The following is a 16,180-nucleotide window of genomic DNA, read 5'->3' as shown; positions in this document are numbered from 1 at the left end:
TGATTTTGAGTGGTGAATTTTTTTTTAAATCTTGGTCGCTTAACTGTAAATATTTCACCTTGGGTAAATTTTTCTGAGGTAGAATCAGAGACGTAATTTTAGCTCGATAAGCCTTACCTCAGAAAATTTGTTTTGTGTAACCGCAACGAGCATTTATAGCAATGGGATTTACATGTATAACTGATGTCTTTTTATGGAACTTGACGAAAGAGGGAAAGAATAGGGATTAAGCCATCACCATGTACAAGTATCCCACGTGTATCCGAAGGATCACCCCAAACCAAAAAAATGCGATACTTTTATATCTAAGAGAATTTTGAATCCTAATACACTCTTTTTTTTATAAGAGCGTCTAATTTTGGGCCTGAGGATGAAAGTTCTTATTTTTTGCGCTTTGAGCCTGAAAACGTTCTTAGTTAAAATGTCCTTTAAATTGTGTGATAGTAAGTTCGACTACAAACTGACTTATTGTTCAGTATATTATGCGGAGAAAACCACATTGTTAACGTTAAACTGAAACGTCCCTAAATATTTTAGTTAATTGTCCTCTCAGACTACAGCTTTACGTTTCCCGGACTACGCTTTCATTTACTAGTGTACTGACTACTCAAAAAGACCAAAACAAGCAGATGAGCAAAATAAAGATGTTATTAACTGGGTATGCACTTAGTTCATTATTCTTAAATTTGGGTTTAATCTCAGCCTGAAAGTTCTTATAAAAAAGTGTACCATTTACGTATCGTTTTCAAGATAATATTGTTGACTCTTTTCAAAACTCACACACCTGCGTTCGTATCCGGCGATGAATGTGAGCCTTAAAAAAACCAAAAAGAAAAAAAAAACGCTTGCTTGGAATGTTAAAAGGTCCCTGAGATCCATCAATGAATGCTGTTCAATATTAATTGAACTAACAGCGAAATTAAGACAATAGAGACAAGTTGTATCTTTCTACTTAATTTGTATCTGATACTCTGACAACTCCATTACCGGCTTCATTTACTCTTGACTTTCTTGTGTGTCAGATTGCTGCCCTTGACCGGAAAAAAATTGCCCCTCCATTAAAGCTGGATTATGTTTCTTTTGGTTAAAACTGCCATATTTGCTTTGAATTGGATGAAATGTTTCCTGTTAGGCCAATTTGAATGACAATTAAAATGACTAAATTTATGGGTATTGTATAAGTACAGTACTGGGGTATCATTTGTGGTAGATCAAGTTTAACTTGCAATGTGTAAAGCATATGACGGTTAGCTCAAATAATTAATTGCGGTTGCAAGTTATTTTCCAGACAACTTGAGACGAGTGCATTGTTAAAATCATTGAAGCTCAGAGGATTTGGATTGAGAAACACGATCCTTGATCTGCCAAAGCAATTTTAACCTCTTACGTAAAATCAGCATCTCTGGCTGCTTTGGAGTGGCATATGACAAGGTCTCTAAAAGTGCATATCACAGAATAGGACGTACACAGCTTTACACAGATTGAAGATGGGTAAGTGAACTAACCTTTGGATATCACGGCATATTTTAGTTCGTTTTAGGAGCTTTGTCATTTCCCTAAATGTTTGACGAAGGCCGTTAGATGGCTTTGCCGATTTTAGTAGCAATTGCCTACTGCATGTCTTTTTTTTTCCGTTTCAACATGCGTTTACGTTCCTCTACATAAATTTAATTAACGGCCAAAATTTTTTTTTTTTTTAAACGGGACAGGCTGGGCACACAGTTTGGCACATCCGCACTGAGGAATCAGCCGTGGTCGGACCATATGAAATCCTGTTATATGTTTTAGCTATTGCGCAAGATATTTTTCGTGAGAGGTGAAAGTCGAGAAAACAAATTTAGGGGAAAAAAATGAAAGTACAAGCAAATTTAACCTGGGAAAGTTTGACAATGTTCAGTTGCTTATCATTGCTCACCTGAAAGGCGTGACTTGATCGAGCGATCCTGTTAAGATGTTACACTAAGACGAGGACCCCCACGCGAACGCGTGCCATTGAACCCACGCGCGAACGCGTGTTCATTGAACAGGATGTTATGCGCTAATGAACGGTTCTTTAATCATAGGCGACAAAGACAAGGAAGGAAACAACCACAAACAGGGTGATGAAGAAACGACAACGAAATTTAAGACCTGTGCGCAATGTGGTGAAAAAATCCAAGGGAAGTTTTTGCTGCGAGCGCTGGATCAGTTTTGGCACGAGGAATGCCTGAAGTGTTCATATTGCAGTACACAGCTGACAGACTTAAGCCTTAAATTTTACTTCAAACGGGACCTGATGCTGTGCAAAAGGGACTATATAAGGTAAGATGTCTTTCTTTCACAAAGAAGCAACGCTTTGTCTGGTGCAGTACTTCTTAAATCCGGCTTAACTAACCGTAAAAATCAATTTGGCACTCCGTTCGTGCTGTAAGTAGTTTGACACGTGCTGCCGTATAAAGGGGAATACGCGGTGGACTGTAAACATTTATTTTAACATTAACTGTTGATTTAAGTGCCATCGGAGCTGCAAAGAAGAAAGAGAAAAGTCTAGGAAATAACTAATTCGCTCCGTTAGTTTTTAAGGATTTTTGTTATGCTTGCGACGTAAGATATTAATTTTGTTTACATTTAGTGTTCGGAACCTTTTATCAAGGCTTATATTCGCGTGCGAAGTATTGTAAAGGAAGCTGAAATCTGCTTCCGTGCTACCAGCCTGTGGAAATCTAGTTGTTCAATTTTTTCGATACATAATTACAAGATTAAAAGCTTTCTTGGCGCGGAAAACAGCTCTCGAAGAAGGAAAATGGAATTAGCAAGTTGAGTCTAGACAAACCTTTTGTCCTTACAATTGAATACTCAATTACTAAAATGAAATACGCGCAAATTAAAGCCTTCGAATAAATGAAATCTAATATAAGCTTTTCGATTCATTCCTTTTATGTTAGAAAGCTAGAAGCAGATACTTTATTTTCTCAAATTTGATGGCTCGTGAGATTTCAAATTAGTGTTCATGTGAATGCTTGTTTTGAAGGGAGTTGAAGCATTATGAATAATTTATTGTTTTCGTTCTTTAATGCCAAGGGAGATATACAAGAGCCAGATTTAAGTTTACGTAGGAAGCTCTCGAAGTTTAAGACCCAAGATCACGGAATATTCTCTTAAATGGATTAATAGCTTTATTGTAAGAGTTTTTTTTACATTAGAATGAAGCAAAAGTCACGATACAGAAAAATAAGTCTTTTGAAAATTGAATTGACATTCATAAAACTACAATAGGGCAATGTGCCGTTTACAAATCAAAACAAAAGGAGATTTTTGTATTGTCACGAAAACCTCAATATTCTAATAACTAGTTTTCAGAATTCCAAAATTGCAGAAAATCTCCCTTTCTTATTACATTAAGTAAATGTGTTTACGAACCGAATCACGTGAAAGAGCGACAAAGTAAACTTCAAAGCTTGTTAAACCACAATTTAAAGTCTTATCAACAGCGCAGCATCTTTGCCAAAATATTGACATACTGCTGGAGACAGATAGAATTTGATGTAATTTCATTATTTTGTCAAAAAACGTTTTTTGAAAGGACGATTCCAACTCCTAATAGGGTCTCGGGCTCCACCTGGTTCGCTAATCGCGTTCCAGCCTGGAAACGACGCGAGCGCCGTGCACCAAAAACCTTTGACTGAAGAAATTCTAACTGCTTCGATTGTGGCATTGTGGCAATATTTGGGTAGATATCAAGTGCAATTGACCATGGAGGCGTGCAAATCAAGAGAACAAATTTAATGCAGACACCCCGGCGATATGGAAATTGTATGAGTTTTACATACTATGGTGCCCCATCCCCGCCAAAAATCAAAATTAGTTTTTCATATTAAAGTTTAACACTCTTCTTCCAACTTATGGAACCAACATTTGAGTTAAGCACTCAACATCAAACTTTTTAATGCCAGTGTTCTCCGGGATTGGTAGTATCAATGTCTCGAGATGAATGTTAAAGTTAAACACCAAGTCGAACCTTCTCAGGTTTCAATTTGTAAAATTGAAACGCCATGCCGAAACAAGAACACGAACTTGCAAGGAAAATATTCACGATTTCATGTTTTGAAATGAACACGGTTGTCAAAATGTTAGACTCTTCTCATTTAACGTTGTCGCGAAATATCCAGTTCGTCTAGCCCACTTCGTCACGGGATTATCTGAATACAACATCGTTGCGAAAAGTTGACTTCGTATTGCAAAGGGCGTGCGATTTCCGCCACAAAGATATCGAATGTCAAGCGTGACGTAGCCTTCTCTCGAAAGGGCCTGGATCAAGTCCGAAGATCGGGATAATGACGGCTTTGTACAATGTTGTGTGTCATGTGCGCTATAAATGACCTTACTTCCAGGATTGAAAGATTGGAAAATTCCAACGGCATGGGATCAGTAGTTCAAAGATAAAACTATACATTAAGGATGCTGGCAAACTCCATGTATTTGATGACATCGTCACTACCGTGAGTTTTGAAGCAAGCAACCGTGGACAATTTTCCTGTCCGTGTACGTTGGATCAGTGGCTTGATCTGATCGGCGTTATTTCAAGTTGAGAAACTAAATATTTTAAGCAAGAGCCGATACAACGTAGATTTGATTTTAGTGGTGTACTATATTTCGGCTGGCCAAACCAGCCTTCTTCAGGTACAATGAGAGTTTATATTGAATTGCTTCTATGTACATATATATATATAGTAAATGGATGTTGACGTAATACTGGAAAAAATGTGATAAAACATGGCAGTTACCATGTTTTATCACATTTTTTCCAGTATTACGTCAACATCCATTTACTATATATATATATGTACATAGAAGCAATTCAATATAAAATCTCATTGTACCTGAAGAAGGCTGGTTTGGCCAGCCGAAATATAGTACACCACTAAAATCAAATCTACGTTGTATCGGCTCTTGCTTAAAATATTTAGTTTCACAACCGTGAGCACTGGGTATGAGGCCCTTACAGAGATCGAAGCGAATCACAGTTCCAACGCACAAGTTGACTAAGGTTATCATGCCCAGTCAAATCAATCTGGCGCTCGAGGAAGACCATCGTTTGAAATAACCGCAGAGAAACTATGTTGGGAGTTGAAAAACGAACTATTGAAAGGAGAATAATAGTGATGAAAAAAAATAAAACCTCTCCTTACCTCACTTTTCTATGATGATTCCTGCCTGAGCACTTAATGTCTCCGAAATTGTTCCTGAGACGGCTGAGGAGATCAGTCTTGTCAAGTACCGTCTGTGCACCAAAAAACCAAAACAATGGACCACGAGCCCGCAGGCATGAATTTCATAAGTTTGCGGTTATACTAGTATTAAATCGCACTTTGTGATGTATAAAACGCACGCGATTTATAAATCGCAGTGAGTTATAAATCGCAAATGTGCGATTTTCAAATTGCAATTTGGGCGCAATTTATAAATCCCAGCATTACGAACGTCGCAATTTATAAATCGCAAGGTTACCAACTTTGCGATTTATAAATCGCAAAGTTCGCAATCTTGAGATTTATAAATGGCAAAGTTGTGCATCGGCATACACTCGGTGACAGGGCTTTCACAGCTGCTGCACCATCACTTTGGAACAAAATACCGAGTGAAATACAGGAGGAAGACAATTTTGACTGAACGTTTTAAGTCTAAATTAAAGACATTTTTGTTTAGAGTAGCTTACCCTATGAAAAGCTTGTTATATTTTTTAGTCTTTTTATTATATCCAGAATTGTAAATACTATTTTTGACTTTTTTAACTTGTTTTTTAATCGTTTTACTTTTTTTTTGTAAGGCGCATTTGATCATATTCACATGTTAATTAGCGCCTAAGAATATTAAATATTATCATTATTATTATTATTATTATTATTGTTTTTATTATTGTTGTTATTATTATTATTATTATTATTATTATTATTATTATTATTATTATTATTATTATTATTATTATCGTGCGATTTATAAATCGCAAAGGTACTTCAATCTGTTATTTATAAATTACAGGACAACTTTTCGACATGATGTTAAGAAGTTTAACATTCATCTCAAGACATTGATACCACCCACCCATCCCGGAGAACACTGGAATTAAAAAGTTTAATGTTGAGTGCTTAACTCAAATGTTGGTTCCATAAGTTGGAAGATGAGTGTTAAACTTTAATATGAAAAAAATGATGATTTTTTGCGGGGATAGTACACCAAATGTTGCAGCGATTATCAGTCACACGCGTCCCTCAACGACATTTTTCACATTTCGAAAGTAAAATTTAGGTGGACGTCAATAGACCTTATCGGCTAACTCAATGTTGTACCCAATTCAAACCCTTTGGGAATAAAACGTTTTGTTCCAGGTATTTCCATATCATTTAAATATGAATGCTACATTATCATGCAAATACAACACACAAAGAATCTTAGTCCCGTGAGATTTGAATTGGGTACAACATTGAGTTAGCCGATTAGGTCTATCAAATGTTTCCATGACGAATTCAACTGCCACCAAGAGAACAGGCTTATTGTCATGGAAACATTTGATTGACGTCCACCTAAATTTTAGATGAAAAAATGTCATTGAGGGGCGCGTGTGACTGATTACCCCAGTAAACATTATGGCATTTTTTGGAGAAGCCGATTGAATTCAATATAAACAGGTATTGAGTGCAAAAATTACCGGGCCCCAGTTGTTCACGATGGACAGCGCTATCCACTGGATAAATCACCATTCAGTGGATAAGTCATATCGAAACTAATTACGCTAGCCAATGGATAGTGATTTATCCCCGGTGGATAGCGCGCGTTATCCCGACATCTTTTTAACAACTGGGGTCAGGTGAATAGTGGAATTGAACCCCTCTTGCTACCATATTGTCCACTTCGTTGTCGTTTACTCGTGGTTTACATTTCGTTTCCCCTCCGTCAACAGTTGGGATATAGAAAGATGCAGCCCCTTGCGTTTTCTCCGAAAAAAGAACAAAGAAACACAAGATCAGTAACCGTCGACTGCATCCTCGATCATGGCAAAAATTTACATCATTACATGTCATTAACCACATGATTTCTTATTCACAGTTCTACTTTGGCTGGACCATGTTATGTCTTCCGAGTCAGCTTTGAGAAATGGTTCTTTCCACTTTCAGCAACAGATCTTTCAGTTTTAACGTCCTGGCAGCAAACAGGCCATGTTGGTGTACATAACGGTTCATGGGGAAATTGAATTCAATTTTTTCCTGAAAATATTTTCTTTTTAGTTTCATCTGGATCGAGCATGAATCTTATTTAACATGAAAGAGGAAAAGCTGGAAAAGAAGTCCTCTTCCTCCCTCTGTTGTCTATCAGCTTCACTGTCTCATGCCGAAGCTTCATCGGACCTCACCTAGTTCAGTCGATGAGCTAGACACAAAATCGACTCGCACGGCAGCTAACTACTTCTTGCTGTGGTGCTGTGCTCCGAGATCTTAAATGGGAGGTGTAGCGGCTGCTAGAGGCGTCTTATATATGCTTTGGAACCATTTCGTTGATCTGTGCCCTTCGTAATTCAGTCCCCAATTGAGTGCATGGGTAGCAGCGGCATCTTTGTATTGGTTTACTTATTTTTCTAAACACTAAAGAGTTTGTAATTTATTTCACAGGTTATTTGGCGCAAAAGGGATTTGCTCTCAGTGTTTAAAAACCATTTTACCACTGGATATGGTGATGCGAGCTCGTGAGCATATTTATCATCTCGACTGCTTTGCTTGTCAAGTCTGCCGCTATCGATTCTGTGTTGGGGACAGGTTTTATCTCCATTTCAATGCAGTTCTTTGCGAAGACCATTACTACGACGTCAGAGGCTACCTCTATCAAAGGTCTTTCTTCACATGACCCGCAATGGGCTAAACAAGAGAGGCCGCTTAAGGATTAAATCGAACTTAAAATGGGCAATACTGCGTGAAGCAATTCCCTTTAAGGTCCATGTTATCATGTTGATTGCAAGTTGATTTTACGCATGCGTGATTTATGTTGTTAAAATGGGAAGACAGATTCTTGAAAGTTTCAAACATGCTATTTGTACACATGTGAAATGCTACGCGCAGTCAGCAAAGCTTAAAGAGGCATTTTCGGGCATGGTTCTGAAAAAGCACTGCATTTTTCTGTTCAAAAATAAATGAATTATTTTCTGTTTTAAGCGGCGTTGATCTAAATTTGATGACGGTTTAACATGACCTCTCAAATGCGACAAGGACGTCATATGTTTGCATCTTTATTTAGAATGTTTTTTTTTCTGTAACCGTCACCCCATCAGAAAAGAAAAACCACTAACCTTTTAAGTTTGCTCTTTATCACGAAGACATGCTCAAGGAAGCAAATAAGTGGTCAAAACAAAGATAATCTAGTTTCTGTCCTTTAATCATTCAGTCAGTCTCTCTAGTCATTCAGTAGATGACACTGAACAAGGAAAAGGAAGTAGGTGACTTACCCTAACAAGATTTCATTTCGAAAAACCTACCACTTTATGGTATTATCTATTTTTATGGAAGGGCTATTGCAACATTTTTTTTACCAGAAAAAAAATAATTGGTGACATTGTGTTTCAAGCCCGATCCCAGCAAGATTTGGCACCAGCAAAATTTAGTTGCAGACCAATCAGAGGCGTTGTGGTCCTCGGGCCCAATCTGATTGGCCATTATTTGAAGTAACTATTTTCTAAATGTAGACAATATAGTAAAATGGTGAACAAAGCCAAATGAGAGAGATCGACATTTCTGCGTTATAGACTCTTCTGTTCTGAGAATACGATTTCATCCAAAACGATCAGAAAGAACCCCTTTTAGCATGAAATTTCTTGGAGGGTCAGCATGAGCATGTAAATAGTGTTTTCAGATATTATTAATTAAGGTAAGGGTGAAGAATATAGCAGAGAGTTCCACACCAACAATGTCACAATGTCAGCACGTTCTTGTATTCCAGTGCCTTGTTCCTGGAACAGCTTGTTCTCTGGAGCAGATTCATAGAATAGCCACCGTCCTTACCATGGCCACCCAATTAACTTTCACATTTGACAACTAGGTGTAAATACGTCAACTCAACAACCCCTGCAACGGTGTTCAACTTACAACTGTACGAACTTTGCACACCCTGATTGGCGGATAATTTGTAAAAAACTTTGTTTGGGGGCCACGGTAAGGCGTGTCGCACTGTAAACTTTGCAGAGAGTTTTATTTTAGCCTGCTTATTACTTTCCAGCAATAAAAATTGGTGGTCACCGAGTTTGTTTCTTGTGATATAATCGTTTAAAGTCAAAATAAAAGGTGTGTTTAGGTTGCCATGGTGATAATGTACGTCACATTAATGAGTACATCTTGTTAAGCATTATTGGTGTTTCATTTGGTACCACAAGATTGTCATTACTTACAACAGTGTTTTAGAGATAATCCTTCTAATGAGACATCATCAGCTTCAAATTGCTGAAGCTGGTTTGAGCCACCTCATTTCAACTGCGCGTGCTCAGTGATTGAAAATCTCATATTATTAGTTTTACTAGTACTACGACCTTAAGCTGGCGCACCTGATCGTGCACTTTCAATTGCCTTAATTTCAAAGATTATCTTTGCCGAAATACAATCATTCATTCGTTGCAAAAAATTCCGCCATTCACCTCGAGATTTCAATTTAGAGCACCGTCCTACGTACGGTCAAGCGGCTAATTGGAATGCAAAACAGTGATTAAGGACGGTGCCTACTATTGTTATTGCGCATACGTTCTGCGCATCTTCAGATACTCGGGTTTCCTATTGGTGATGCTTACCAATACAGGGATATTTTTGCGCGGTTAAAAACTGCGGAGAAAGTAGATCTTCGTATGTACGTTGGTATCTAAAGAGAAAATTGTGGGTAACCATGCATTCTATAGAGATAATTAATCTTCAATTTGAGAAAGAACGCCATACATTGCTTTGTATTTTAGAGCTTTTTACAAATATTGTTCATGAATTATCTTTGAAAAATGCGTGGTTACCCCCAATTTTCTTTTTGGATTTCAATAACACTTGTTAAGATCTGTCTTTTCTGCATAATCATAAGTGGGGCAAAAAATACCTTTGAATTAGTAGGCACCGTCCATAAGGTCGTCTTAAGGCCAGGCCCATGTTTCTTTCTCGCTCGGCCGTGGGAACAATGACTGACAATTTTGGCAACTATATTCGCAATTTGAGCGACCTTTACAAGCAAAATCGCAAACAGAAGTACAACGAAAACCACATTTAAATGGTAGAGGGTCTTCAAAAACTAGTTCTTAACAAGATAAAATTGCACACAGACCAGGGACTCTTAACTTTTGGTTTTGAAAACTGGGAACAATCAAGAATTTTAAATGCTTTTTTCATCAAAGGCTTTCCATCAAAGATACTTAATCTATTTCAATATTGAATTGTACCCCCTATTTCTACATTTAGTCTGAATCACTGAGTTTCTTTTTAATTCGTGAGCTGTAATAAATTTCTCAGCAAGATGAAACAATAATAAAATGACAACTTAACATCTTGAATTACTTTTATGTGAGTGCCATGGCGGGGTGCTTACATGTTAATGGGATTACGGGGCGCTGTTCTTACTTGGCGAAAGTTCTCCAAATTTTGGCCACCGTCTTTAATTAAGGTATCACTATACCCTAAAATTGGTAATTTTGCCAAATTTTAGTTTTTGATATTCTCAGGTACATCTCATTGAGTTCTTTTAATTGCAAAAAGTTCCGCGAAAAAGGTTAAATTATCTCTAATTGAGAAGCTGTCAACAAATGGCTATATTTCTCAAAACTAAAATTGCATCTAATGAGGCGCACGTTTTCAGTTCGTTTACAGCGAGTTTTCGTCCTTTTTCACTGAAATTAGGTAAGAATGTTGCCCGATAATGTGGCAAAAAAAGGTGCCGGGGAATTTTATGTCGCTCGCTTTCTCCGGTTAAATTCTGACCGGAAAGGAACTCAATTTGTGAAACTACATACTTTTGGAAAATGATCGTTATTTTAGGAAAGCTTTTTATTTCTTGCCTTAAATCAACTAATAATCGGAATCTACAATTCCTAAGTTTTCAGAAAATATATACTTCATTGGGGTTTTTATGAAACGTGTGACCGTGAAGCAGCGACAACGCGAGGTTATCATTCGGGGTATACTGATACCTCAATGAAATAATGGATAAAAAAATTCTTTTAGATTTTTCATTAGTATTTTTAACACCTCTCTATCATCCAACAATATTTTATTTTGGGAAGTGGCGTATGAAGTTTGGTCTGCATACAGCTTTCTGAAAAGAGAATTTTACACAATAAGAATAATTTTCCATTGTTCTTCGATAAAATACCGTAGAAATTTTACTCTCATGCTAAACGGAATAAACATTTAGATGGGATTGTTAACATGTGGGGGTTTGTCAGCCATTTCCTAACTCCTTTACATTTTTAAACCCAAACCTTTTTGATTTCTTCGCGGGTGATTTTGACAAGTCTCATAGGAAGTTACAAAATAATTATTAAACGAAATACAATGCAATTATGATTAATGAAATGTTCGAATTCATTTCAATCTGAACTTAACAGTGTCAGTTCCATTGCGCCGTATCAGAGACAAGTGTATTTTTCCGGTTAATTTCGCAAGGCTGACGAGCAGGCTCGCTTCAAATAAAAGGCGTGGTTTAAAAGCTTTCCTTAAAACTTCCCATTCATACATTTGAATTGTAAAACTGTTATTTAAAAAATGATCTTTACCCGCAGACAAAACTCATTTAACCAACTATATGTTATGATAAACTATTTTGATTTGTAAACTGTCAATTTTCAGTCGTCTTTGCTTTGAAAGTACAAAGACCTTGCAGGGATATTCCTCAGTTGTTTTATAAAGATAGTGCATTGCTCCAATTGGTTCAAATAGCTCCTGTCTTCCTTAACTATCACTACAGAATGTGAGCTTGCTGAAGTTCAAAGGCCCAACGTCACAGCCAAAGATTCGCCGATTTTATAAATTCAGTGCTACAACGTGCAGGTAGCTTGAGGCATCGTGTGGAGCTGAATCAGCGATGTCCCGAGTTTCATTCCAACTGTGCCAATCGGACGACCCCTAAATTCTTTAAAATATTGAACGCAGCCCTCGGAGTGTCATCTATAATAGCCGCCTTTGATTTCGACAGTGAAATTCAGTGAAGTCGGTTTTGTCCCTATCACTTGCTTCCAAGAAAGGTAAATTCACTCGATTCCTTAATACGTTTTAAAAATAGTTACTTCTACTATTTAACGTGTCATGATTTATCACTAACCCAATGCGTAAAGGCAAATCTTGCGTCAATTGCTTTTGCTTGTAAGTGTTTCATCATCACACGTAAAGACAAAAAGAAGGGTTGGAAACAAATGCGATCGGCATTATACGGCTATATTTTTTCCTAAGAACCTTCTTGTACGAATATTGCCCAGTGATACAATTTTATCCTTTTGAGGTTTTTTGGCATTAATTAAAATGTAGATTCGTATATATTCTAGTTGTAGGTTTTACACCGAATAGTTGTGTAACACGACAATGACACATGATGTTTGGGTGACTGGGTCCGTATGCGTGGGTCAATGGTTAGGTGGAATCAGGTCCCAATCTGACAACCAACGATGTGAATTGCGGTTATTGGTATCGATTTCAACACCACTCATTAATGCCCAATTCAACTGGCTGCTTCCTTCAGCTTAAATTTTCCAACTCTGTCGTGTTCATTTGATTCACTATACACTTTACTCGTTCATTTTAAGTATGAGTCCGTTTGCCTGGTAAAAGATATCGTTCGCCCAGACAAACTGCTCAATGACGGGTAGCCTTTCGCGCAATCGGGACATTGTGGCGATTTGACCAGAATGCTACAGAATGATAAGAATGAAAACACTTTTCAACCGAATCTTTTAAGGGCCATACAATTGAACACCACTAATGCTTAGTCTGCAAGGATACAACCTTTAGTTTGAAGGAGAAAAGGAAGGAAAGATTTTTGATTAGTTGTTAAGCAAGAAAATAACTCCCTAATCGATTTGTTGTTAGAATATATAAAACCCTTTGTGATTGGCCTAGAAATATCGAGCCACATTTTCAACCAATCAGTGAAAACCAAATCTGATTTGCTCGCTCGCCTTTTCCCGCGCTTAAAACCGACTGCGTAGATTGCTTTGTGCATAATGATTGGCTCAGCGATAGCCCAACGATTGTCTGATAGCCAGACCGAAGAGTTTACTTCGTGTTTGCGTAACTACGCTCTAAACTAGTTTCTCCAGCTTCGACGAGACCCATGCAGTGTCAGGTTCATTCTCTTGAGAGAAGAAATAAAGGAGAAATTTATCCCAAGTTCTAAATTTACTTCACTGTTAACCAAGCAGAACAATCTTTTAGTTTACATACTTTGTTCAATGTAAATATGTCGCGATTTGAGATAAGGACGTTGAAGGAGATATTTTCGTCAAGTATTTAGTGCATTCCCGCACCCATAATAGGGAAATGCATGAATGTGCCAGACTTGCACCTTCCAGAGGCTGTCTACTCGATACTGAAACCATCTCAGCTCTCACATGAAAATACAAGAACTTAAAATTGATAATAAATTTTGAGTTGGCTGTAAACTACCAAGTTTCATCGACGAGTATATCAATCGCTGGTTTACAGTTACCGCTTTCTATTGCATTCCTCCACACGGTGTCACTTTTCAGCAAACAATAACAACTACCAAAGCCGATTCTTGAAATAGCACCTGGGCATCCTGCCGCACTTTACGATAAGAGCCAACAGAGCTTCGGTAAAAGTTGTTTATCGTTTGCTGTCGCAGCTAATCTTCGAGTGCGCACAGAGCCACGTATCGCGTCTGACGATCCAACCATCAGCTCATAATAGCTTATTAATCATGATATGTTAAACCTACTTGGGATATTCATTATTTTGTTATCATCATCCATTTAACAAAACTGTCCTAACATTCTTGGGTCATTCTCTCTTTATACTTTTCTACGAATGCAAGTCAAAACTACAGTTTAGATCCAAACCGGTGTTCACAAACGTCTTTCATAAACACCCTAGGATTGTTCAGGGAGGAGCAAAAATTCTCGATCATAACAAACAATCGATCCTAACGACAGGTCGCCTCAGATTAGAAAACGCATTATCTGAAGAAAAGCAACCCCCTATAGTGCAGCGTAATTAATGACATATTATATTTTCATGCAATGTTCCGCATAAGGAAGAAAAGCAATTAACGTAGTCGTTTGATGAACCAATAGTTACCGCTCCCAAAACAACGCCCATTCAGAGGTCGTCTAATTATTATTATAAATGTAATTTATTTATAAGAACTTATTATACTCTCGTTGTCGGTTTTTTAAAAGCGATATCTTGTTCATAACGAGTGGGTATATTCCGTCGGCGTCTGTATCGAATTCATGCTAAGGAGCAACTTAAGACTGGCTGAAGCGTCAAGAAAGATTTTGAGCTGAGGTCTGTATGGGTTTGATGGTATTTTCTGTTTTAGCTGAAAAACTGCATTCTCCAGTATTCAAACCAAAGTTTTAACAACTGAAGAACCTCCAGAGACGTAAACCGTATTTCCCTCATAAGGTACCAATGTAGTTGAAAATGCCATGCTAAATTTAAAAACCGGTCCAAGAAATTTCTTATTGCTCTCATATTCGAAGAAGGATTTCTTCGTAACTTATTTTAGGGCTGTCTTTTTTTCTTTATCATTTTTAGAAGATCCCTCTCTCTATGATGCTTTCTACAAAACACCTCCTGCGTAAATCACGTCACAAATTTCATCCCCAGTGAGCTTTTTTCCTTCAAAATTATGTTTTATAGATATGTTTCTCACTAAATTCTTTCACGGTTTTTGTAAATTTGGAATTAAGGTTAGGTTTTCCATATTGTTTTCTTTAGCCTCAGCGGACTTTGTTTCCACAAAGAAAGCAAGAACGCTTTCCCTTAATTGCGGTGGATCTATTCAATTTTCTCTTAGATGTCCGTATGTAAAAGTCGATTTAAATCTGCAAGTGCAGTGAAACTATCTTAGCTTGAAGCGTTCAGTGCAGGTTTGCACAAAAAATCAGATGAATAAAGACATTTTCAAACTGAGAGTAACGCATAATGAAGATTGAATAGGCAAAAGTAAATTGGAGTTAAAAGAAAGGTCTGGAACGATATATCGTTTTCACTCCATTGGTCTACCGTCAGCTAATATGTATATAATAGTGGCTGCAGTTTGTGTTTGGACAACTCGTAAACGTAGCCGCCGAAAACTCTGACTCCTGGACAGACGCGACCGAGATCTTGTTTCCGATTCAGTCTTTGCAGTTGATTTTTTCAAAACATTTTTACCGTTCCGCCATACAAGAAGTTTTGTTAAATTAACAATCCCGTCAATAATGATTTCCCCACCGTCCTAACCGCAAGTCGGATGTGGCTGGAGACTTATGGTTTTAAAATTAAGAACTGTTAAACCATCATTTCAATGGATTGTCTCGCTTTTAAGAATGAGAAAAACTTTCTTTGGTGAAGTTGCAAATTTCCTCATCGTCTTCTATCATCACAAGTTTTTTGAAAATCACTATCTAGCACGAGTCCACCACTCAACAGTAAGATTTACCCAAATTGGCCCAGTCCCCGTCAGTGTCAGAAAAGTGTCTATGTTGTTGGTCAAATCCGTCCGGGCTCAGGTTGAATCCGTTTTTATAATTAGGTTAAATTGGTGATCCTCACTTTACCTAGGTTGAATACGCACTCAGATAAATTGAACACCAATTTTGGAGCGTCTGTAAGCCTAGAGAAATCATTAAAATTAATTCCAGGGACCCGTTTCTCTAAATTCCCGAAACTTTACGGGCCATTTTCGAATGTCACAATTTCCTTTGCATCTCAAGAACGGAGAGGATTTAAGTCGTCAAACTTCACATCGATTTTTCTTTTTGTTACCTTGAAAACATGCTAAAATATCGGCTTTTCAAAAAAGCAGTTTGCACATTCAGAAATGGTTTTTCGGGTCCGAAATGGTTATGGGGACTTTCGACAAACGGGCCCCAGGTTAGGACTAGCGACCTAACCATTGGGCCGCATTGCCTGCTAGACGTACTAAAGAATTACCTAGGACATCTACTTCGCAGCCGCCGGTACGGTGGCCATTCTTAATT

At 37.6% G+C, this 16,180-nt stretch overlaps 1 protein-coding gene and 1 long non-coding RNA gene across 3 annotated transcripts in view; both read left to right on the top strand.

The window, feature by feature from the left end:
• The first annotated feature begins 1,353 nt into the window (after positions 1-1,353).
• On the top strand, positions 1,354-9,324 carry LOC137999967 (LIM domain only protein 3-like). 2 transcript variants are annotated; one of them, XM_068846018.1, is made up of 3 exons: positions 1,354-1,491; positions 2,064-2,301; positions 7,644-9,324. In XM_068846018.1, exons 1-3 carry the CDS (start codon positions 1,488-1,490, stop codon positions 7,873-7,875), a joined length of 474 nt encoding a protein of 157 aa, XP_068702119.1. In that variant the 5' UTR covers positions 1,354-1,487; the 3' UTR covers positions 7,876-9,324. The 2 variants fall into 2 exon arrangements, with proteins under 2 accessions (XP_068702119.1, XP_068702118.1); XM_068846017.1 differs by lacking the exon at positions 1,354-1,491 and having other exon boundaries at positions 1,969-2,301.
• Positions 9,325-14,377: 5,053 nt separating this feature from the next.
• The window catches only part of LOC137999021 (uncharacterized), a 6,816-nt gene continuing 5,013 nt past the window's right edge, over positions 14,378-16,180 (top strand). Inside the window, exon 1 of the long non-coding RNA XR_011122878.1 lies at positions 14,378-14,498. This is a non-coding gene — a long non-coding RNA (uncharacterized lncRNA). The remainder of the gene's footprint in view (positions 14,499-16,180) is intronic.

Source organism: Montipora foliosa, chromosome 4 (assembly GCF_036669935.1).
Source record: "Montipora foliosa isolate CH-2021 chromosome 4, ASM3666993v2, whole genome shotgun sequence".
NCBI classification, from domain to species: Eukaryota; Metazoa; Cnidaria; class Anthozoa; order Scleractinia; family Acroporidae; genus Montipora; species Montipora foliosa.
The sequence above is the reverse complement of the archived record's forward strand: the minus strand, read 5'-3'. Positions and strand labels throughout refer to the sequence as shown.

Excerpts from the sequence above, each read along its gene's own strand:
- LOC137999967 (XM_068846017.1), top strand. The coding sequence starts at position 2,042 with ATGAACGGTTCTTTAATCATAGGCGACAAAGACAAGGAAGGAAACAAC. Across the intron at positions 2,302-7,643 it reads TGCAAAAGGGACTATATAAG|GTTATTTGGCGCAAAAGGGA; the intron begins GTAAGATGTCTT and ends TTTATTTCACAG.